At 40.5% G+C, this 24,613-nt stretch overlaps 1 protein-coding gene across 1 annotated transcript; it reads right to left on the reverse strand.

Moving 5' to 3' along the window:
• Window positions 1-1,035: 1,035 nt before the first annotated feature.
• LOC143740284 (uncharacterized) lies at window positions 1,036-8,687 on the reverse strand. Its single transcript, XM_077232392.1, has 11 exons — window positions 8,623-8,687; window positions 8,025-8,181; window positions 7,719-7,808; window positions 7,498-7,572; window positions 7,149-7,235; window positions 6,705-6,779; window positions 6,473-6,547; window positions 6,346-6,372; window positions 6,031-6,107; window positions 2,636-2,679; window positions 1,036-1,107 (listed from the first exon to the last, which is right to left on the reverse strand). Exons 2-11 carry the CDS (start codon window positions 8,110-8,112, stop codon window positions 1,071-1,073), a joined length of 675 nt encoding a protein of 224 aa, XP_077088507.1. The 5' UTR covers window positions 8,113-8,181; window positions 8,623-8,687; the 3' UTR covers window positions 1,036-1,070.
• Between the last annotated feature and the right edge of the window lie 15,926 nt (window positions 8,688-24,613).

Raw genomic sequence — 24,613 nt, forward strand, 5'->3', positions numbered from 1 at the left:
CAGGCGTTTAAAAATTTGGATAAATGTGCTAGCTAGATTTATGCCTATTTTTTTACATCTTCATGGACACAACAATGATTCCCTCGTATGTGAATATCTTCCCTTGTAAAAATGTACATGGTTTTATAAAAATGAGAACTGCTGCATCTGTGTGTAGATGAGAAAAGTAAAGTGCATGCGCGTTGTGCACACGCATTGATTATGGCCAAGCAGACGCCCTTAAAATAACATAACATGCGCAACGCACCACTGACTTTAGACTAGGTTTTTCCTGGTCAGTGGCGTGATTGTTTTCTAAACCTGCAAAATAGCACCAGGGAACGTTTGCATCTGTGGAGGGAAAAGTCCGCTGTGTGTGGGTGCAAAATAGGAATGATACATGCACCGAGGTACAAAGTCAATTGCGCTGGGTACAAGATAGTGCCCCAAGTGTTACTGTCTGTCAACTTCCCACAGCCTGGTTGCAGTGTCCTTTTTTTACCTGGCAACAGAACCGGGCCCCAAGTTCCCATTTTAGAGACTAAAGTAAACGTTTGTTACTTAACAGCCCAAACTCTTCTGCAATGTAACCATTGGTACCACAATGAAGACTGGTGCGCGACTTGAACGCGACTTTATATAGTGTGTACCAGTCTTTGACAGCAAGAGGAAGGAATGAAATGAAAAGGAGTTCCAGTACTCCTGACAAACTGATAAGTTGTACAAACTGTCAACATACAAGAGATTATAAAATAAACTGTCATGTTTAATACAAATGTCCCCAGTCCTTCATACCAACAAGCCCAAATGCTGTTAGTATGATGCCTACTAAAGGAAAAGCTTAGTATATTTATTCAAATCTTCATGTACATCCTATTATTAAAAGTACTACACAATGATCTCTGCTAGGTCACTTACATGAGTGTGAGTGATGTCTGTTAGACATGAAATAGAAAAGCTTAGTAAATACAAATCTTTATTAAAACAATACAAACCAACCAAAAATGAACAAATAACATAAAAAACAAACTAGACAGGGATAAAATTGCATTGTGTAGGTTTATGACAGACAAATAAAACTGGAGTGAATATCAAGCCGTCTGCCAGGTTGGAGGCCAGGTTTTCCCGCTAAAAAAGACAAGAGATAGGTTGTTAGTGAAAAAGGTATGAATAATGACTTAACATTCAATGCTGTAACGTCTACACTACACTATTACACAATATTAGAGTACAGTAATTAAGATGTAAGACAAGGTATTCAATAGGAGTGATGTTAAGATTAACCATAGGCCTAAAAATGAAAATAGCATCTAGAGATTTTAATAAACAAAGAAAAATTTCTAGACAACACCGTTTACAACTGGTAACTGTTAACTCATAACCTAATAAAATTTAGATAGTAGTACATAGAGTATACAGTAGTATAAAGTAGATTGCAAAGACTTAAAAACAGAATTTTGATAATGCAATCTTGTCTGGCCTCGCTTTAAACCAATGTAGCACTCAGTGAGAGTAGGGTTGGTAATGAATAGTCAAGGGTGTGGTAAACACAACTTTAGGTATATCCATTACAACTATCATGATCACAAGCTACGGCTATAAGTCAATAGTTCTTATTCAGCAGTTCCCCTTGAATCTAAATGTCAAAATACACTTGAGACATGTTTATTTTCCTTTTTTTGTTTTTTGGCTCAATGTCATCTGTCAAACACAGTAGTTCTAACCAACTGGTTTAGTTGCTTGCCATGCAACGTGTTGTCTTTGAAGTTGCACGAAGGTTTGTGTTGTGCATTGCAATGTAAAAAATGTGGTATACTAAGGCTACGTTCACACTGCAGGCTGAAACGACCCAATTACGATTTTTTTGCCCCACTTGTATCTGATCTTTTCACGACAGTCTGAACGACACAGATCCGATCTTTTCAAATACGACCCAGGCCACTTGAGTATGTGGTCCAAATCCGATACGTATCCGATCTTTTGAAATGCGACTTCAGTCTGAACGGCCAGGTCACATGTATCCGACCCGCACGTCATTGATACGCGACAAACGTCATAATTCTGCGTTTAATTAGGCGGGAATGAGAAGATAAACAACAACTATGGTGGACGATGCTGAGACCAGTCAATGGAAGGGAAGCGAGGTTTCTGATTTAATTAATGTTAAATAGACTGCATTTATATAGCGCTTTCACAGACCCAATGGCCACCAAAGCGCTTTACATTTTGCCTCACATTCACTCTCTCATTCATACACTGACGGCGGTGTCAGCCATACAAGGCGCCATCCAGCTCGTCGGGAGCAGCTGGGGTTAGGTGTCTTGCTCATGGACACCTCGACACTTGGTCAGGTGGAACCGGCGATTAAACCACCAACCTTCTGGCAAACTCTATTCAGGCCAAACTCGAGGGCTCTTATCGGAACTTCCGCAGACAACAAGTGACGTTGTTGACCGTTGAGTACACTTCTGCGCATGCGGGTCACTTCTGGGTCATTTCACGTTCACACAGGATATCACAAAAGGTCGCATTTAATTGGAAATGTAAACGGCCTTGCAAAAAAAAAAATTTTTTTCAAAAAAATCGGAATTGAGCATTAAGCCCCTGCAGTGTGAACGCAGCCTAAGGGTGAACTGTCCAAGCAAGGGTATCATACCATAGATCACAGGGCATCCAGTCATACAGGAGTTCGGTCTTCCCCTGTGGAAGGCAAAAAAAGACATGGAAACGTGTTACATGAAATATTGCATACAGAATTACAATGCAAACTTAAATTTAATGATTTGGAATGACATTAGTTGATCAGTTTTCAAATAATTTCAGTAATTATTGTAAGAGGAAAACCCCTTGAGATGTGACATCTAGTTTTCGAGGGGGCCTCTAATGCATGATTGTTTTGGAGAATGCACCAATAAAAAATTGTTTCCCTGCCTACACAAACAATTTCTCACTCAATTAAGTGTGCTTTTCAATAATTGATCTAAAAAAAACTTTGCCTATCTTCCTTTGTGTGCCAGTTTTCTCCAAACTTCTAAAAACCTTATTACATTTTGTTTTACTTACTTGGAAATGAGACATTTGTACCAGTCACTCTGAGACATTTTAAATGATACTAAACATAATACCCAATGATAATCATTCACATTAAACCATATGTATTCTTGAGAGAGAATGAAATGTAGATTAGGTGAGACTGTATGAGGGGAGGTCAAATGTTCATTTCCAGCTAGGTCCTTTGTCTTACTGAGCAGTGGTCGTTCTTTAACCAGTTTTTCCAGTCTTGCACGATTACCGGTAAAGATAATAGGAACGAGAATATTTCGCAGAACAACAATCTGGTCCATATTCTGATTACTTGCAAGCAATAGTCTGTCAGGATAGCAAACATCATGTAGTTAACGGGGAAGAGGGTTCCCACCCTTTCTCCGCATCAAATACTGTATAAGGACCTTTAAATAATATTTCTAGGCATTTAAAAATAAATGTTTAGAGATATGGATCAAGGGCAAATTTTATAGAAGTGACAACAAAGAATTCCCTGGTGATACAATTGGTACTAAATTTCACTATGGACATGCATTCGAAATTTAGCAATAGGACACACTCCACTGTGACTACAGGAGATACTATCACGGTGTGGGTTCTGTCATGTTTCCTGTCTGTGTTCCCCTGTCTTTTTTCATGTTTAGCAGTTCCCGTTATGTCTATTATTATAAAGGCAAACAAGCTAAACAAGATAATGAGGGGAGTGGCTAATCAGAGACACCTAGGAAGACTATAGCTGCGTCCCAATGTGCATACTATGCCCTAAATAGTATTTAAAATTACTAATGTCACATACTATTTAGGATTGATAGAATGCACATTAGGACGCAGCTACTCCCCCTCATTATCTTGAGGGGCGTGGCTAATCTGAGTGGCTAATCAGAGACACCTAGGTGTCTCTGATTAGCCACTCCCCTCATTATCTTGTTTAGCTTGTTTGCCTTTGTATTTAAGCCCTGTGTCTAGCTCAGTCTTTGTGAGTTCTTGATGTTGTTCTGTTGCATGTTGTCGGGTCTGTTCTGGAGTCTTAGCTTTTGTCATAGTTCAAGTTTATTCTTAGTCTTTGTCATTGTTCTAGTTTATTTAATAAAAAAACTGCTGCATTTGGATCACAACAGATACAGTGGTTAGCTTTGCTGACATCTAAGCAGATGATGCGGGTCTCACCTATTATGGTACACTTTAGTTTAATTTATGATGCTAAGTAACTTGAACATGTCATGGTTCAGTGGCATGCCACTGGGGTACCTGAGCCTTGAGTAGTGTGCCCAAGAAGGAGCACTAGCACTCAGTTACTCACACCCCGTGATGCAGGACAACTTCTAAATTGGCACTGCAAGAGCCTTAAGGGTTTTTTTTTTGCCAAGATTTTTTTTAAATCAAATATCTTTTCACAGTTTTATATGATGTTAGTTGTAGTTTAAACCTTGCAGAAAAATTATGCTGGTTGCTGGATGGTCTAAGCTAGAGTGGGCTTGAAGAGAAAATGGTGCGTTCCAGCATGTAACATAGGACCAAGTAGCAATTGGTTGAAGCAGAAAGTATCAGCCCACCAGGAAGCAAATATCCCAATGGATAGGTTCCTGGGGCCTCATTTATAAAACTGTGCGTAGGATCCTTACTAAAAGTGTACGTGCGCCCGAAAGCCAGACTTATAAAACCGTTCGTACGCCAGAATCTGCGCAGAATTCACTTTATCAATCCCAGTCAGCAGAAGATTGTGCGCACATGCGTCTCCTCCCCGAAATAACCATAAATGAGCTTACAACGCCTAGTTTTACTATGCATATCCTCATCTGCATACCATTTGCATATGATTATTCATCCATGTGATAACATGTTTAACGGTACAAGACATCAGGAAAATATGAAATACGGATGTGCTGTCACATTACATTAATAAAAACCATTTAGTAGCCTATCCTTGCCTTGTTTTTGAATAAATAAATCAAATAGTGTAAAATAAATTTCAGAGAAAGTTTTTTTCAATCTTTTCCACTGGCCAAATAGTATTTTAATTGATTTATATTTTTAATGGAAACAGATAGACCATGTTGTGCATTAGGCTATATTTGCACATTCTGCTAGTATCATGGTAAGCAATTCTCTCTGTAGTTAAAACATTAAAAGATAGCATGCCATATATAGCATGAGGAAAAATTTTCAAAAGCATTACATCCACGACAAATATTTATATTTATTGAATATAAAAAATGTTTGAACTCCTCAGTAAATTTCATGTAGTTTATGTGTTTAAATCCATTAATGAGAATGACATATTTAATCAAAATGTTTGTATCAGAAGTAAAACAGTTTAAATCATTTTATTTAAAATGCTATTGTGAACATGCACTGTATGATTGGGGCTCATAATGAAGATTTACTGTTTTACTTCATCCGCCATTAGATATGCGTCAGTTTAACTAAACGGCCCAACGCTTTCGCTGGCGCTCATTTAAGGTGTGGATATTTGCTTCAAGTGACAGGCTTTGTGAGTGAAATTATATTTGTATTATCTTTCTGTATATGTATAATTTTCTTTAGATTTTCTCTCTAAAATTAACAAAAAAAATATAACTCCATCTCACCATCGGTGTCGCCAAACTGCTCCGTCTCCAAAACGTTCGTATGCATGGGTCAGAGTTTGTGTGCAGGTGCGCACATTTTCCCATCAAGTTTGTTTTTATAAATCACAATTTATGCGTCGGAAGTGGCGTACGCCTCTTTCAGGGCCTGTTTTGTACGTACACAACGGTTATAAATGAGGTCCCAGGTGCTTTTCACAAAGTGAAATAATGTGAAAGCGTTTGGTGTATCAGGCTAAGAATGGCAATCATAAGATGGTCAAACGAACTTAACCATCAAATCTCATGCAAAAACATGAACTGGTAAAAAAAAATGGCTGATCAAACCAGTTTCAAAACATGCTTAGACTAGCCAAGATGTATTTTCTGTAGGGAAGACATCATATCAGATAACACAATCTAACTACCTCTCCAATCCTACCTTTCTCTGCCTTGTCCGTATTATCCCACGGTATGGGTGCACATCCCGATTGTTGTGGGGGCAATCTTTTGTTCTCACTGTACAACATAAGAACATAGAGTAGTGAATGATAGATGATAATCCAAATGCAAATGTAGCCTTAGAAAATACTTAATACTTGAAAACTTGCGTATCTACAGTATGAACACTATGCATACAATTCATATGGAAATTAATTAAACCAATTATATCAGGAAGACCTGCACAACAATTCCATTAATACTTTTGTGTTGATAATGTAAAAGATGACAGAATATCAGATGTCAGATTTCAGACCTCTCTTCCTCTGATTTCGTCTTTTCCCTATATAAACAAATAGACTTGGTTCAGTACAGTACAGATATTTGAAGCTTAAGCATATTCTTTTAAAGATAAAGAACAGAAAAGTTGAAAAGTTTAAGACCTTGTCCAGTAGCAGGTTGATCAGCCACAGCCACAGTCCCAGCCCCCTGGTCCACAGATACTGCAGCTACTGAATCTAAAATGAGTGAAGAGATATCATTGTCTATCATAATATACAATTAGGTCATAACAGAGACCTGAAAAAAAGAGCTTAAAGCAATACTACAGAGTACATCCAACCATAGCACTGTTTTAAAGATAAAGAACAGAAATAAAGCTGAGAAGTTTAAGACCTTGTCCAGTAGCAGGTTGATCAGCCACAGCCACAGTCCCAGCCCCCTGGTCCACAGATACTGCGGCTACTGAATCTAAAATGAGTGAAGAGATAGCATTGTCCATCATAATATACAATTAGGTCATAACAGAGACCTGAAAAAAAAGAGCTTAAAGCAATACTACAGAGTACATCCAACCATAGCCCTGTTGTTTGAGCTTCCCAAGTGCTGTTGGTAGGAAGAAGAACAAGAGAATTTGGTACAGCATAGACTACATAGCAAACCATCTGAGACCATGAGCTCACTTTTAGTTTAATTTCTCATGGTACCATTCAAAATAAAGTTCATGTTCTCTGTTTGGTCTATGTTGTACCAAATTCTCTCGTTCTTGTTCCCACTGACAGCATACAGTGAGCTCAAATAACAGGGCTATGGTTGGAAGTACTCAGGACACTGTAAAACCTTGTACTGTAGGAGGAGGGCTAAGCAACCATTCTGGACCATCCTCAGTCCCAGCCCCCTGGTCCAAACTCATGCCGCTTGTCAAATCTGAGGATGAGAATGAGAATGAGTGCAAAGAAGATGTTGTCTCTCTAAAGTGTATACACAGATTACATAATATACAGTACAATTAGGGTCTGTATTCACAAAGAATCTTAGGGATGAAAGTATCTCAACATTTTAGGAGAAAAAAATTTGCGCTAAGCCCTAATGAGGAAATTTTAACATCATTTAGGAATTATTTTGTGCTAAAATGAAATTCTTTGTGAATTTTGTGAAAGAACATAAATAAACCTGAAGAGCTTAAGACCTTGTCCAGTAGGAGGTTTGTTAAAATCAGCCACAGTCCCAGCCCCCTGGTCCACGGATATTGTGGCTACTGAATCTGAGGATGAGTGGAGAGATGGTGACATTGTGTCTTATAAAAGTTTAAATAGGTGTAGTGAAAAGACATCTGCTGCTAAAGCATATTTTCACAAAAATCTCAGAGAACACAATAAAGTGAAGGCACCAAATCTGGGCCGAACGCACCTTGTTCTCTTAATGGGGTTATCTCAAAATTTAGAGTGACAGTAGCCTCCTCAGGCTCATGGCTACTGTCTGTTGCCTGTTCTGTATTCACTAGAAGAATACAAACACAAAAAATTTACTATACGCAATTAAGTCAAAATGTGAAAGCTAAGGCAAAATAATACAAAATCCACATGCCTCATATAATCAGAGAAGCACAGTTGCCCTTACTATTTCCAATCATTGCTTAACACCATCTACCCCTAAATAATAATATATATAAAAAAATAAATATATAAAGTTTATAGTATATAAATATAGTCTTACCTTCAACCATCATTTTAAAAATTTCATAAATGTTTTCCACACAGGTCTGTGCACTTTTGCCCAACACTTTATCTTTAGGCAAGATCATTTTGGCCTTCTTGTGTGGATATTCCACCAGGAGCAAAGGCCTCCAGCCGACTGCGTGCAGCTTCTCTATCTAAAGATTTAAAAAATACATTTAAAAAAAAACATTAAAAACAATTACAAGTGCTTTGGTGTGGCTGTGTATGGATCTTTGTCTGCTTATCACAAAGCTGGGACACAAATGCAGGTCAACAAGAAATACTTAGGGTAGAAGCAGACTTTTGGAACATCACAAGGAATAGCTGTATTCAAGATCTCAGAGGATCCCAGAAGCCCTTTGTGGGTTGTTGCTTAATGTATCTTAAAGTACTGCAGGCTAAGTGATCCTGAGAGTCTTTGGTCTGTTTGCAACGTTTTTCAATGACAGTAGAGTACAGTTAAGATGCTAAAGCTATTGAATAAATAGCTTTCATAAATATGTTAATGCATTATCTTGTCTCAGTCAAAACCAGAAAGTCTCCCCAGTACCCAAAAATAACTGGACTATGGTGACAGGACAACAAAAGTTACTTACCAAAATGATGGCATCGTCCCACAAATGTGAGGTCACCTGATTTTTTTTTGTGTTGGCAACCCATATCTTTTTTTTTCTTATTGTTTATTTGAGATTTGAATTTTTCAATCTTTTTGTTTAGGCGCACATTTTTAGGCTGTGGGGCCTTGCACATAAGGCACTTCTTGAAGCCATTAAAAATTTTATTTTTGCACGCTGGGCATGTCTTCTTGAGCCCTCCACCTTTTGACATGTTTTGATGCTGTAAACCAGACAGAAGGCATAATGTATGTCACAAACATGACTTCGTCCTGGTTCAGTTATAATACAGTTTTAGTAAGACACTGGATTTACTCCAAACATCTGAATATCAGACTTTGATGGCTAACTTATGGTTATGTTTGATGGACGCTTTTTTAGTAAGTAACAATAAAAAACACAAATCAAAAACTACAAGATATAAAATACTACACTATTTCAATATACATTAAATGTCTAGAACATCATACCTCAACAGCAACAACAACAAACAAACAATATGTAATACCAAAAGTTATTTGACATAGATATGGGTGTAAAGTTATCAAAATTTCTCACCCTGGCCTCATTGGGATCTTCAAAGACTCCTGGGTGGTTTTCTGACATGGTTATACGATACAAAAATACAGACAATAGACACACTATACAGTTATGAAGATGAGTGTGTGTGTGTGTGTGTGTGTGTGTGTGTGTGTGTGTGTGTGTGTGTGTGTGTGTGTGTGTGTGTGTGTGTGTGTGTGTGAGTGAGTGAGAGAGAGAGAGAGAGAGAGAGAGAGAGAGAGAGAGAGAGAGAGAGAGAGAGAGAGAGAGAGAGAGAGAGAGAGACAGAAAGTGTGAGAGACTTAAGAGAGAAACAGAGTGAGCGAGAGAGATTGAAAGAGTGGCTCTTAAAAGTGCCTTTGTTTTTTTAAACGATAGAGATAGAGCAATGGAGATAATATGTAAAAAGCAAATAATCTGTAGAACAGACAAGAAAGCATAATTAGATATACAGTATCTCTGAGAAAAAAATATAATGTCCACATTAATGCGAGACACTATAGGTGAATAGGGTAAACTTTTAAAATAATAGATATCACCAGTAAACTTCCTCAGTTGATTAATTACACAATTAAGTATATAAAAACAGTGTATTATAAGTTTTTGAAATGTGTATGTTTAATTATGCAAAGTAGGCATTATCTCATTAAATAAGCGCAATTTTGCATATATATTTTCGGTAACAAAAATCTGAACATATGCATATGATAAAATTATTTTTTTCATTTTGTTTACACACAAGATGATTTGAAACAATATCAGACGGATTTCAGGATAGGGCCTAGCTATATGCTTTCATTACTTAGGAAATAATACTGGAGAAAAAAAATCGATTTCCTCTATATTTTTTGGTGTACATGATGGTGCTACATAGGATGAGATGTTGGTAACGTTACTGGATGGATGAAAAAAAATAAACTCATTTTGAGAAAACATTAAATATTTGTAATGTAAAAATGCATACTTTTTTTAGAGAAAAACCACTAACGTTACAGACACGATATCATGTCAACTATTTAGCAATCAACAATACAAGCCATCTAAAACGCATTAAAACGTTTAATTCAACATTTATAGATAGTAAATAAGTAGCAGGTCTGAGATACATACCGATTTGTAGAGGGGATCCTCGCAATGACGGAAAAACCGCGAAAGTGGGGTCGCCGTCATGGCAACAGACTCGTCCGATTTAACATTAATTTATAATTAGTCTTTATCATTTTTTTTTTCGTTGTCTGTATATGCCTATCTTTCAATTGAGTAAACATAAAAAAAATTGTAAATTAGTCCAAATATTATTTACACAAGACGATGGATGGGGAGTTTGATTGATCAAGCCTGTCTCTAGTTATCCGGTTATCCGTGTGTCCCGTCACGGAAGAATCCGTGGTGCCATCTGAGGATTTGTCAATAAGCAAAAGGCTATAGAAACTGGTCAGGGGAGATAATATGTTCACAGTTTAATTAGGCTACATGCATGCAAAAACAGACAACTTGAATAGCCTACTGAAAGTGTCAAAATCAGCAATAGGCAATCTCGTCCAGTGAAGGTGAAAAAAATCTGTGGCGACGACTGAATATTCCGTGGTCCCGCCACGGAAGAATTCCGTGGTCCCGTCACAGAATTTGACAATAAGGAAAACTGTTACAAACTGATCGGGGGAGATAATATGTTCACAGTTTAATTAGGCAACATCGCAAACACAGACAACTTAATAGCCTAAAGTGTCAAAATCAGCAATAGGCTATATCGTCCAGTGAAGGTGAAACAATCTGTGGCGACCACTGAATATTCCGTGGTACGGTCACGGAAGAATTCCGTGGTGCCATCACAGAATTTGTCAATAAGCAAAAGGCTATAGAAACGGGTCAGGGGAGATAAGAGGTTCACAGTTTAATTAGGCTACATGCATCACAAACACAGACAACTTGAATAGCCTACTGAAAGTGTCAAAATCAGCAATAGGCAATCTCGTCCAGTGAAGGTGAAAAAACCTGTGGCGACCACTGAATATTCCGTGGTACGGTCACGGAATTCAGGGTGACCAGACGTTATCCTAGCGATCAAACGACGGCAGAACAATGCAATATCAAGTTAAAATCACTTTAAAACTAAATATTTAAAGTAAAGTACTTTAAGTAAACTCAGAATATTTAAAGCGATACATTTACAAATTATAAAACGACGTCAATTGGGGGAGCGCGTGTGTTGTAACTGTCCGTGTGTGGACCACGGATGCTGCCTGTCATTGACTTACATAGGCATCACTTCCGTGGGCACATCACGGAATTTTCGGCGATTCCGTGAAACTTCCACGGATTTTGAAGGGTCCGTGTTCATTTCACGGAATTCTGTGAGATCAGGTTGGTTTTGCTGTAACGCAGTAGTGTAAGGCATTACTAATCAATTTTCAGTAATATTTTACTCGGTACATGTTCGGTAAGGCTTGCGTTACAACAGACTTTTAGTTTTAATTGTAAAACAAACAAACAAACAAAACAAAAAATACAGCAAGACCGCCAGACATTAACGAATGAAAGATGCAAGTAGGCTAAATTACCTGTTCGTGGTCAGTCAATAGCCGCGTGTGATGTCCAAGTCTGTAATTAAAGACTAAATGGCAGCGTCTGATATATTTGTATAGCGATTTATTTTTTTACAGGAGTGCCGTGAGGTATAATTTCGGCCTCTGTGCTCACGCTGGCCAGAGGAAAAGCGCCTAATGGTGAAGATGGCATGAAGAAGACTACATTCGCGAGATGGACGTATGCGCATTAGGCTATTCGTTCTTTCTTTTCTTTCTAAACAGTTAGGCTATGTTTATGTGGTATTTTTCATGTTTTCATCACGCAATCATGTTTTTGATGCCGTGGTGACGCGTTCATGTAAGGGCGGCGGCGCTGCCGATAAAGCACCTAAAAGCTGTCACAAAGAACCGGCAAAAGATTTTGAAAATGTCAAATATAGCAAGGAGACATGTTTATTAATAAAGTCGAGATGAAGTTGACGATGCTGACTCGCGATCTTCGCAGTATTGAATGCACCAGAGAGAAATGCACATTTCATTTCATAAGCAGAGAGCAGTCTGTTTTCTTTCGTTTTGAATTGTTCTGTTTACAAGTAGACATTTCAATATAGATATATTTTTCAGGTCCGTACAATTAATACAAAACGAAATTCACTTTAAAGAAAGGCTTCGTGTCTTCTGTGTAAGGTGTCTGTGAAAGTTTTAAAGCAGTCTTTTAGTGCCGCTTCAGAGCGGTCGCGTCCGTAACGGAGAACTGTCACGTCTGTAACATTGTTTTTTCCTCATAAATGCGAACACGAAAAATAAAATAAAATGAATATTTTATGTTCTGTGGAGAGCCAACCCTTCTTCATTAGATTTGCGCTGTGTAATTCACAGAATTACAACAAAAAAATCGTTGCCTCCTAAAAGTTAAAGATTTTTTTTTTGTCACACATGACTGTCGATTTCCCTAATATTAAATATAAAACGCATGTGTAGACTGATATTTTTCTAATGTCTGGACTCCTTTCTGGGAGGAGCCTATGGATAAACAGACGTTTCAATATTTTGGTATTAATGCACTTTCTGAGAATTTATATAATTATATAAGTTTTGACTACAAGTCTGCAAATGTCATGTCCATAATGCTGGAATTTCCAAATTTTAAATAATTTATCCTCAACTAGTTTTGTGGTGTAGGTCTACATATTTTATAATGTTAAGTTAACTTCAAATAATACTAATAGTAATTTAAAGATGTGGTAGCATTGGATCTGGACGGTATGGATAACGCTGGGAGTTGGAAGGGGTGTGGCGCCATTCTGCAGGTTCGTGGATCTGAGTGTCGCGATTTTCGGTTTCATATCGCATATCGTTACAGCCCTAGTCATTTTAGAATGTTAAGTTCTACTTCTGTATAGTTATTTTTGTGAAAGTAACTCAAAAGTAATACAGGAGTAATGTAACGCATTACAATTCTGAGACAGTAATATTGTAAGGTAATGAATTACTTTTAAATAAAAGTAACAAGTAATATATAATGTATTACAGTTTGGAAGTAACTTGCACAACACTGTTCCTAACAAACCATGCCTATCAAAGTACTTGTCTATAAATTTTGATGCAGAATTTTTATTTTATCTTATCACTTTGGGTAGGTACGCGAACCGAAAAATTCCACAACGCTTTATCTGTCGAGTGGTATAGGGATCCTCCATAGGGAGAGGCTATGGCACTTCAGCACTGCATTGTCATCAGGTCCAGGCGAAAGTACTTCGTCAGATCTGGAAACGGCCTGGATCCAGCAGGCTGCGGGAAAACCTCGGGATAAAAAAAGACACTAAAATTAGCGTAGATGCCATTCTTCTTATGATGTAACGAGTACATCAGGTATAAAGCGCCAATGCATCGATGTAATCATTATTAGCGCTGTATACTGATGTGCTGTGTTTTCAATTCATACCAGCAGCCTGAGGGCACTCTACTGAACATTATAGTCCATATTTGAAACACATGAAGAAGAGCATTCAACAAAGCAGGAAATCCCAAATCCCCGACCACAAACAGAGCTAACAGATCGCTGTAACATGCAGATTATGTCGTTTTGAAGACAATAAAAATTTTTGCAATGATATTTGACTTACCTGTGTTCTTCGAGCCATGTCAGGCATTTTCATAATAATATATATATAATGTTATGCTAATCGATAGATTTTATCATCGTTGAATTATACATAAAATATTATATTGTCTGATTTTTTTTTTATCTGAAGCCAAATCAGATCACAGAAGGTTATTTAGAACACTCGACTTGAGTTATAAAGTAAGTTTGGAGCACAAACATGGTTTTAATCTCATAAATTGTCGTGTATTGATGGTGTGCTAAGCTAATAAATAAAGTCATATGACATGATCTTGAAAAACATTTACCTAAATACAGAGTTTTAGACATATCATCTTCAGATTTTAAGTATAACATGGTCAGACATGTGGCTTTAGCTGCAGTGCATTTCTAGATTTATACAATGCCAACTTTAATTTTATTTTCATGAAGATGTTTCATAAAAAAAATTCTCATAACTTTATTTTTTTAAATCTATTTATAACTATTTTTTTCCTTATGACAATAATTAATTCTACATTTACAATAAACTACCAGGTGACAGCTTTCAAATGAGATCATACTTGTGCTTTTAGTACAAAGGGTTCATGAACTGTATCTGTTTCCGTTTGGGTATGCCATTTCTGGGGATTTTTCAAAAGTGGGGTTGCAGCTTAACAGGTTGTAGTTGGAAATAGAGACCTCTTTCAATACATTCAAGGGTTGCTGAATTTGACAAGCCCTTATCTCAAGCTGAATTTTCTTATTTGTACAATCGTATAGGCCTCCATAGACAATACATTGCAGATCAGCACATGTGCATTTCCTGATGCAATTGTGTTTTTGTAAATTTCACAATTTGATTTCTCTGAATCTATTGCAGTAAGGCCAGTCAGGCTCACCATGATGCACAGGGAATTACCATGTTATGGTATCAATCTGAATGGGAAAACCATCGAATTGTACTCAATGGCCTTTGTGCCCTGTCATATGGCCTTGGTGCCCCCCAAAAAAATAAAAGGTGGAGGCCAAATGACCTTGCCCCTAAAATTACATAATTCCCACCCTGCTTGCTGGCATATGTAACGACTCTTTTGTCTTGATCATGCCTTTGGTACAGGCCAGCACTGAGACAGTGGTTGGAGAACCCAGCTTCTAGATAGAACTCTTTTTGTGGGTCAGGGTCAGCCAGACATGGAGCTGTGCATAGGTGTCGTTTTAGCTCATTCATGGTATTTCCTTGAACTTCTGTCCATACAAATGGGCAGTCTTTTTTCAGAAGGGCAGTTAGAGGTTTCGCAATGTCTGAATAGCTTTCGATGAACTGCCGTGAGTAATTGCACACCCCTTGAAAGCTTCGCAGCTCTGAGATGTTGGTGGGTGGCTTGATGTTTTGAACAGCTTGAATACGGCTGAACTGCGGTTCGATGCCCCGTGATCCGATAAGTAGGCCCACATAGTTGACTTTGGTTCGACACCACTGTCCTTTGTGGGGGGCGATCTTGGCGCTGGCAGTGGATAATTTGTTCAAAACATAGTCTATCTCTTTCAGGTGGTCAGCCACTGTTGTGCTTTTCATGAGAACATCATCAACGTATATAAGGTTACCTCTCATTCTGGAATCTGGGCATGCTTTGCTCAGGAAGATGTTGAACTCAGCAGGTGAGTTGGCATAGCCGAACGGGCACCTGGTGAAAGTGAATTGTCTGTTGCCGAACGTGAAGGCTAGCTTGTGCTGATTTTCTGGATGCAGTTGTTGATTCAGTTTCCTGTAGTAAATGGTGGGTCGCCACTTGCCGTTTGGTTTGAGGATGGGCCAGATGGGGGCAGAATAGGTGCTGTTGCATGGATGGATGACACCTTTTTCAAGCATGGATTCGATGATCTCTTGCACCGGTTTGTGTGAAGCGATGGGGATCTTGTACTGCCTGACAAAAGTGGGAGGAGCATTAGGGTGCATTGGGATGCGCACAGTGTGGAGATGGGTGAGACCACAATCTAAAGAGTATTTGGCAAAGAATGCTTTGTACTTGTAAAGGACTTGTCTGAGTCTTTGTATATCTGCATCGTCTTTAATTGCATCAGCGTCTTTTAGAATTTGCTGAACTTGGAACTCAAATCCTGGGTACGGCTCCTCTGTTGGTGTGTCGTCTGTCGTGTTGGCAGGCAGAGGTGCAGCAGTGTCGTCAGTCTCGCAGGCAGGCTGTTTGGAGACCGTGTATACTGCAAGGTGTTGGTCCTCTGTCAGTTCTGTTCTGCATACCTGGTCTTTGTCCATTGGCATGACCGAAGTGATGGAGATGAGTTTGAAGGGTGTTGTGAACACTGTGTTGTCTGTGTTCCCTTCGGGCATCATTGAAGATGGGATGGGCCCAATGATTGGTAATGTGGTTTCAAAATCAGGAAAGTGGTGGCTCACTAGCCACCCCACCCAATAGGCTTTTGGACTGGTGATGTCCATCGCCATGCAGTTGTTGAAAAGGATGTAGACTGCATGAGATGACACTTCAGTAAGGGGTGTGGCTTCTAGCGTGAGTCCAAGTTCAACACATTCAGGTGAAGGTTGAAAGAATGGGTCAGACACCGGTGGTTCCAGTTCAGGTTAAAAGCGCAGACACCTTTGGCCGTCATCATGGTTGATGGGCACGTGTTTAAAGGAAAACGGGTGCGCTTGGTGGCAGGAGGAAGGTCCGGTGTGTCTTCAATGAGAGCACTGAATAGTGAGACACTGATGGCTGAGTTGTCTGCCCATAGTGCAAGTACAATGTCAGTAGTGGTTACATCATTCAACTGCAGGTCAGTTGTGACCTTGGGGCAGAAGGAATCAGAGTCTTTGGTGAGCTGAAATGTGCAGATTAGTGAACTTGAATCTTGGTCTGGTGCTGGAACTGTGTCCCCGTGGCTGGCTGTGAGAGTTCCCGTGAACTCTGTGACCTGACAGTCTGGCTCTGCGGGAATTCTCGTGACCTTTGTGACCTGACAGTCTGGCTTGGGTGGCCTGTGTGACTGGAGGGGGAGGGGTTCCCGCACTTGAGCCCAAACTTTCAATTGTTTGAAGTCCAGTAAAGGTTCAAAGCGATGTAGCAGGTCTTTGCCAATTAGAAGTGGGTAAGTGTTCATTTTTGAGATGTACACTGGGTGGATCAGACTCATAGAACCAATTGTCAGGTGAATGGGAGCTACCTGTTTGAGCCGGATGTCGTTCTGACTGTACGACTGCACATTCAGCTCACACGTTTGAGATGTCAGAGTTCGATTTTGTCTCTTAGCTTTAGCACTGAGTCTTTCAAAGAGTTGAGCTGACATTAAAGTAAGGTCTGAGCCAGTGCCTAGCAGGGCTTCGAGGCTCACCACATTTTCCAAAGTCCTGTCTAGGTAGAGTTTCCGGGCCCCCCCTTTTTCGACCAGGTTCCCCAGGAGTCTTGGCGTCGGGGCTGGTGTGGTGATCGATGGGCGGTTAAGGCCGGTCTTGTGTGGTTCGCTGCGGAGGCTGATAGCCAGGACAGCATTTCCTGGTCCTTTGAGATTTTGGTCCCAGTTGTAGGAAATTGTGCTGTCTTGCTCAGGCTGTGCAGCTGTCAGCTGTGGTGGCTGGGTGATGCTGTCACTTTGTGACGTGACAGTTAGCTCTGTGGTCTGTGGCTGAGGAGCAGTGTTCTGGGTGCTTGGTCTTATGCTCAGACATAGAATGTCTGGCTCGTCCCTTTTGTCTTCCTTGTGAGATTTCATGTGAAGAATCTCTCTCAGCACCTTCAGGATCTCTGCCCTCTCTGACGCGGCTGCACTGTTTTGATCTTATGTGGGCTCAGACTTGGGTTTACCAGTGGCACGTTGAGAGGGGTTCCGATGCTGGCTTTCTGGGCATGGAGCTCCGGACGATGGGGATCGGCTATTCCTTAGACGCCGGGCTGGCTTCCCAGGTGGCTCCACCCCTCGGGTTGTTGGGTGGGCCTGGCCGGTCCCATAATCTTTTGGAGCCCTCGCTCCGGTGCTCTGGATGAGCACCCTCACGGCTGTGCTGCCCTCTACTGGCTTGGAGCTGTCTTTACTCTCGGCTGTGCAAAGGTCTGTGGTGTTGTGGGGCGCCCTCTAGAGTCAGCTCTGAATAGGGTTCGGAGACAGGGAAGATTGTGTGGTTTTTCACAGTCTTTTCGGACACAGTATTTTGCTTGACATAAGCTTTGTGGGCCAAGTCTCATAGCTGTTGTGTAAACATGCTACGTGGACAGGCCAGGATGCCGATGTGATGACTCACTGTGGGATGCAGATTTCGGAGAAACAGAGTTCTGAAGTTGAAATCCTCTTCCATACCTGGCTCGTTCCGTGCTCCGAAATAGGCTTGTCGGAGTCGGCCGTAGTAGGTCTGTGGGGTTTCAAGTCTTATCTGCTTGAGGTCCATGGCGGTGATGAGCTTCCCATGAAAGCTTATCGCAGCTGTTGGTAGTCAGTTTTGACAGTCTCTGGTTGACGGTCTAGGAAGCTGCGCCCGTCAAGGCTAGACGTAATTCTTAGCAGGTAAAATCCCAAGTCCCAAGTAGTTACATTGGTGACAGTCTGTAAATGAAAGTCAATGTCTTGCAGGTAGGCATGCACGTCGTGGCCTTGGAGGGCTCGGAGTTAACGTAGGGATGATTCTGGCCAGCTTGTCGAGTTCTTTGGGGGCCATGCCGTGGTTAGCGGCAGGGGTTTTCTGGAAGCTGGCTGGTGACATCTTGAGCAATGGGCTTTCAACCCCCCTTTCAGCTCTGAGTTCGTGGCTGAAAGGTACGGACCTGCTGGTCAGGGGAAACTTTGCGGTGTGCGTTTCCCCTTCCCGGTCATTCTGCAGTCTATAAGAGTGTTTCAACTCTTTGTGAACAATGTCAAGTTCGTTTTTGAGATCGTGTCTCTGCTGAGTAAGCTTGTGGATTCCAGCTCGGGCTGCGTGCAGGTGTTTTTTGCAGGCCTTGGCTTTAGCGTCTCTTTCTTTTAGTTCAGTCTCTGTCTCTTGCAAGGAGAGCTTCACCTTGTCAGAGTTTCTCGTTGAGTTCCTCTTGAGAACAATCAAGAGGACAAAAAATTGAGAACAATTTAGGCAGAAATGTATATGCCTTTCATGCGCCTCTGATGGACAGAAAAACTGTGTGCTCTTTTTAGTTGTTAATGAAGTATATATTTTATTTCAGTTTAGAATGATTATCCCACATGCTGATGCATATGAGTCATGGTTTAGGCCTATTCTAATTCAACAAATAAGAAATCATCAATTAGTAAGCAGAAAAATACAGGAAAATTAAAGCTGCAAGCAGCGATGAAAGGGCCCTCGCACCCGTGCCACCGCCACCTGGTGGCTTTAGGACCGAGCACGGTGGGCAATGTGCATTTAAGTTGGTAAATATAGGAGGAGTATGCCAAAGTCAGTAACAAAAATGTCCTTTATTATGTTGATAACAGCAGGTTTTATCACTCAGCTAAGTGTTGCTGGCATGTTTAGTAAGTTTCTAGAATGTTTAGCACACCATTTAGTATGTGACTCCTGTTGCCAGTAGGTTGCGCTATGACTATAACTGAATATGAGCATGGTCATGTGTTCAGGACAGAGCTCTTATCAAACGTGTGAAGTTTGGGGCAGATTGAACATTGTTTGCCTGAGTTACAGCAACTCCAAGAGGGTCCTCACACCATCGGTGCTCGGGCCCTAATTACCCAGTCCATGATGTCTGTGCTTGTCCTTTGAGTGAGGTCTTTCATTGCACAGATGGAACAATAGTCCTCTTTTGATTCTAAAATGGATAGTTGGAAATAATTTAACTGTGCTAACAGTTTCACTGAAATTTGCACTTTCTTGCCCTTACACAAAAATGGTTCACAGTTTGGAGTGACTAACCTAATGCAAGGAAAATTTCCACTGCCAATTTCTTTCTTAGTTGTTCAATATTGTCTCTCTACAGATCAATGTCATATATTTTAGGAAGATCAGGAAACTGTTTTATCGTTTCTTTTGCCATCTTTAAAACATAACACTTTATTTTATGGTGTCCTTGATACAGAGTAATTACTTAGTTAATTACTTAGTAATAAACGTTGTAATTACCTGTACCAAAATGTAATTAACATGTAACTAAGTTATTGTACAGCCTGTAGTTACAGATTGTAATTACACACATGTAATAGGCAGCCACTGTTACACATATGTAACAAGCCGAGTCTGTTACCTACGTGTTACAAACTTGGTACACTGTAGTTATGTAAGAAAGTACTTAGTACCACACAATGTAACAAGAAGTACTTAAATATATTAGGCTACTAAGGTCTGCAGTTACACATGGCAAATGTGTACGTTTTGTAGCATTACATGTATGTAACATAAAATAAAGTGTATCAAGATTATACTTGAGTGCAATTCATGTGTATCTACATACCTTATCCATATTAAATAACTCACTAGTTCACTGCTAAATTACATGCATTAGCTTCTTTCTTACATTAAAATTACATAAAATTACACAGCTATAAGGTAATCTTGTCCATATGTACCTTAGTTTGAATTAACTCACTAGTTTTGAAGTGGTTTTCAGTCTTTGTGGAAAATGACTTCGCAGAGATCTTTGATGCCAGAAATAATTAGACTTTATTTTCGAACGCCGTTCCGTTCCATAGAACGCTCTGTCCTAACGATCTGGCCCTCCGGCCCACTGGCCCTCTGGCCTTCCAGCGCGCTCCCGAGTATATTTTGGTTCAGAGTTATATACATACATCTTCTTCCATAGAAGGTCACACACCCTATAGATAGTTTTGGGTAAATAGCTGATACCATGTGACCTCTCAGAATAGAACTGACATTCAGGATCTTTTTACACACAGAAGGTCTTGCAGCTTTCAAAGTCACCTAGACAGAGAAATAATTGTGTATTCTTATAAGGCTAAATTACTTGTTTTGTAAATAATAAAATCTTCAACATTCCCTACTCTGGGGCTTATCTAAGCCCCACATTCACTATCCTTTTCCAGAGTGTAGTTTCAAAATTCAGCTCCTTCAGTTATGCTACCTAGTGACTCAATTTGAGTCACCCATTCTCCTTTCCAATTACTGGATTAAGCCACCACACTCCGGAGGAGCACTCGAGCCAAACATCTTCTTCCATACATTTTTATTTCTTTAGTTGTTCTTTCTTTTTTGTTTAATGGAAAAAGTGAAAGACTCGAGTTCTCCCTAATCAGACAAACTTAAACATTGTTATAAGTGTGTGTATACATTTGTTCTTGCATTGCATGTTATTGTCCCAGTTATGTAGTGTATGTCAAACATAAAAGTCTCTTATACTATTGAAAGTTTTCTTGCGGTGTAGATATCCCCTAGGGTCTGGCTCATCAATCATCTTCTTCGTCCTCAATTCCTCATTTAATCAACATCCAGGGTTTGTTAATATCAATTTGGTTGCCCTCTCAAATTAGTTTTCATTATATTTTTTCCGCATTTCCATTCGTTTAACGTGGTTTTCCAACTAGTGATCTCAATATGTAAAGTATACAACAGAATAATAACCCACTTTCAATATCCCTAATTGAGCAAACCTTAATTTTCCAAACTTTTCATTAAGTTTTCCTTAACTTCTGCTCTTAAGTTTTTCTTGACTCAATCGTAATTACTAAATTTTCTTCCCTGCACAATATTATTTAGTAAAAGTGCAACACTGATCACCAAACATAAGTCATTCTACTTTTTTCATATAATTGTTTTTCTCCTAATGCAGACAAAGCATTATAATAAATATCTGCTTATTATAGTAGTCTAATTGATTCACTATGCATTATTGTTCTACTTGATCCATATGACTAATAATTCAAAATATGGCTGGGTAAACATTACTCTCTCATTTTTATCACTTCTTTTGAGAGAATATCATTTCTTAAATTCGAAGAATCTATCTTTTAGTCAGTCAATTTTAGTGAACAGAACACTTTACACCTATCTAATAAATTGCAATACATTGCACTTACTGTCTATTTTATTACCAAATTTAAACAATAAATTCCATTTTGACCTTTTTAATCTCGCGTGTTGCTTCTCATTCTCATTGTAGCTCCTCAGTTCAAGACTAAACTGAATACATTTTCTTCATTTCTACTAATTTCTAAATAATCTATCATGAATAAACTAATTATGTCTCATGTAATCACTCCAACTAAGAAAGCTTCAGAGCAATGTTACATTTATCTCACAAAAGTCATTCAATAAACTCATTACACAATTAGAAAAATAACTCTAGCAAATAACTTTTTGCACTCTTACATATTCCTTATATGTACATTTCTTTTTCTGTATATCTAACAATCTAAAAGTTTTTCTATCAACCTTTTAAACCATTAGCATTATAACTTAATTATTATTAAAACTTCCTTGTATTCGTATGCAATTTATTTTCAATCTTCAATACTTCAACGTTTAGTTGACCCATTATCTGACCTTATTTCTGATAGACTTCCAATCTACGGATTACTTCTCTGTCAGAGAGTTAATTTCTGTTCCTGCCCCTCCTCTGTTGATTTCATTGCTTTAACCCATCTATATCATGTCCACATAATCCATTACCAAGTGTTTTAATAGTTCTTCTGGTATACTGATATATGGCCTATTTTTGTCGCTGTTCTTTTCTTAACTTTGTTTTTGCCACAGATTTCACAAAACTTTGCAAAAATGCCTTTTCATTTAATTTGTTTTTAATTTTAACTTCATTTTAATTTAATTTCCTTAATCTTAATTGCTTTTGCCTTCATTTTAATTTCCTTACCTTACTCCCCCCTTTGCGCACTGGTTTAATACCATATCGCATTTGGATTGCGAATATTCAAAAGTATTGTTGGTTCAACAATCTGTCCTTCATGTGTGTTACGTGTGGGTTTTTGTTGTGTCTTGTATATCACGTTATCCCTTGTTTGTCATGTGATCCTGCCATGTCTTGTCTTTTGTTTGTTGTTGCTCAGTGTCCACAGGTGTTCCTCATCTATGTTTATTAGTCTCCCCAGGTGTTTCTTATTAACCACGCCCCCTTGTTATCTTGTTTAGCTTGTTTGTCTGTGTATTTAAACCCCTGTGTTTCAGTTGTTGGCTGTCGGTTGTTGTTTTATGTTACTCCTGTCCTGTTCTGAGTTCCCTGGATTTCCTGTTTTTGTATTTGTTTAATTAAATGTGCTTGCGATTGGATTCACTCTCCGTTTCATTCCTGACTGGATGTAACAGAACAACCGACCTCAAATGAATCCAGCAGTACGAATCTCGCCTGATCTTCCCAGCATGAGCATGGAGTTCAACAAACAGGCCTTTGTGGGAACCCGCAAAGCGATTTTCCGGGGGTTCCGTGGAGGTCACAGGGGAGGATATGGGTCCAGACAACTTTCTCAGAGTCAACATCTCTGCGTCCAGCCCAATCCTCATCACGTCAGCCACGTCCAGCCAGAGCTTCCCGTCAGCCATGTCCAGCCAGAGCTTCACGTCAGCCACGTCCAGCCAGAGCTTCACATCAGCCACGTCCAGCCAGAGCTTCACGTCAGCCACGTCCAGCCAGAGCTTCACGTCAGCCACGTCCAGCCAGAGCTTCACGTCAGCCACGTCCAGCCAGAGCTTCACGTCAGCCACGTCCAGCCAGAGCTTCACGTCAGCCACGTCCAGCCAGAGCTTCACGTCAGCCACGTCCAGCACAGAGCCTTCACCGCTGGTCCCGTCCAGCACAGAGCCTTCACCGCTGGTCCCGTCCAGGACAGAGCCTTCACCGCTGGTCCCGTCCAGCACAGAGCCTTCATCGCTGGTCCCGTCCAGCACAGCGCCCTCACCGCTGGTCCCGTCCAGCACAGCGCCCTCACCGCTGGTTCCGTCCAGCCCAGCGCCCTCACCGCTGGTCCCGTCCAGCACAGCGCCCTCACCGCTGGTTCCGTCCAGCCCAGCGCCCTCTCGCTCTCGGAGACGGAGGAGGAAGAGGACTTCCCGCGTCCCGCAATGCCTTGAAGTCCTCCCTGTACTTCCTGTCAGCCCAGAGTCCTCGCCGCTGGTCCCGTCCGATCCAGAGACTGTTCAAGTCACGTCTGCCGATCCAGAGACGGTTCAAGTCACGTCTGCCGATCCAGAGACTGTTCAAGTCACGTCTGCCGATCCAGAGACTGTTCAAGTCACGTCTGCCGATCCGGAGACTGTTCAAGTCACGTCTGCCGATCCAGAGACTGTTCAAGTCACGTCTGCCGATCCAGAGACTGTTCAAGTCACGTCTGCCGATCCAGAGACGGTTCAAGTCACGTCTGCCGATCCAGAGACTGTTCAAGTCACGTCTGCCGATCCAGAGACTGTTCAAGTCACGCCTGAACCTGATCGCTCTATGTTTGTTTCTGTGTTTACGTTTGTCCTTGTGGCTGTTTCTGTTCTGGTGTCTGTAACAGAGCCGGAGCCAGTGTCTGTTCCTGAGCCGGAGCCAGTGTCTGTTCCTGAGCCGGAGCCAGTGTCTGTTCCTGAGCCGGAGCCAGTGTCTGTTCCTGAGCCGGAGCCAGTGTCTGTTCCTGAGCCGGAGCCAGTGTCTGTTCCTGAGCCGGAGCCAGTGTCTGTTCCTGAGCCGGAGCCATTGTCTGTTCCTGAGCCGGAGCCAGTGTCTGTGTTGCCTGTTCCCGAGCCAGTGTGTGTGTTGTCTGTTCCCGAGCCAGTGTGTGTGTTGTCTGTTCCCGAGCCAGAGTGTGTGTTGTCTGTTCCCGAGCCAGTGTGTGTGTTGTCTGTTCCCCAACCAGTGTGTGTGTTGTCTGTTACCCAACCAGTGAGTGTGTTGTCTGTTCCCGAAGTGTCTTCGCCGCCGTGGCCGCCCGA

Source organism: Siphateles boraxobius, unplaced genomic scaffold, assembly GCF_051911475.1.
Source record: "Siphateles boraxobius isolate OS27281-9 unplaced genomic scaffold, OSU_SipBor_1 17, whole genome shotgun sequence".
Lineage (NCBI taxonomy): Eukaryota > Metazoa > Chordata > Actinopteri > Cypriniformes > Leuciscidae > Siphateles > Siphateles boraxobius.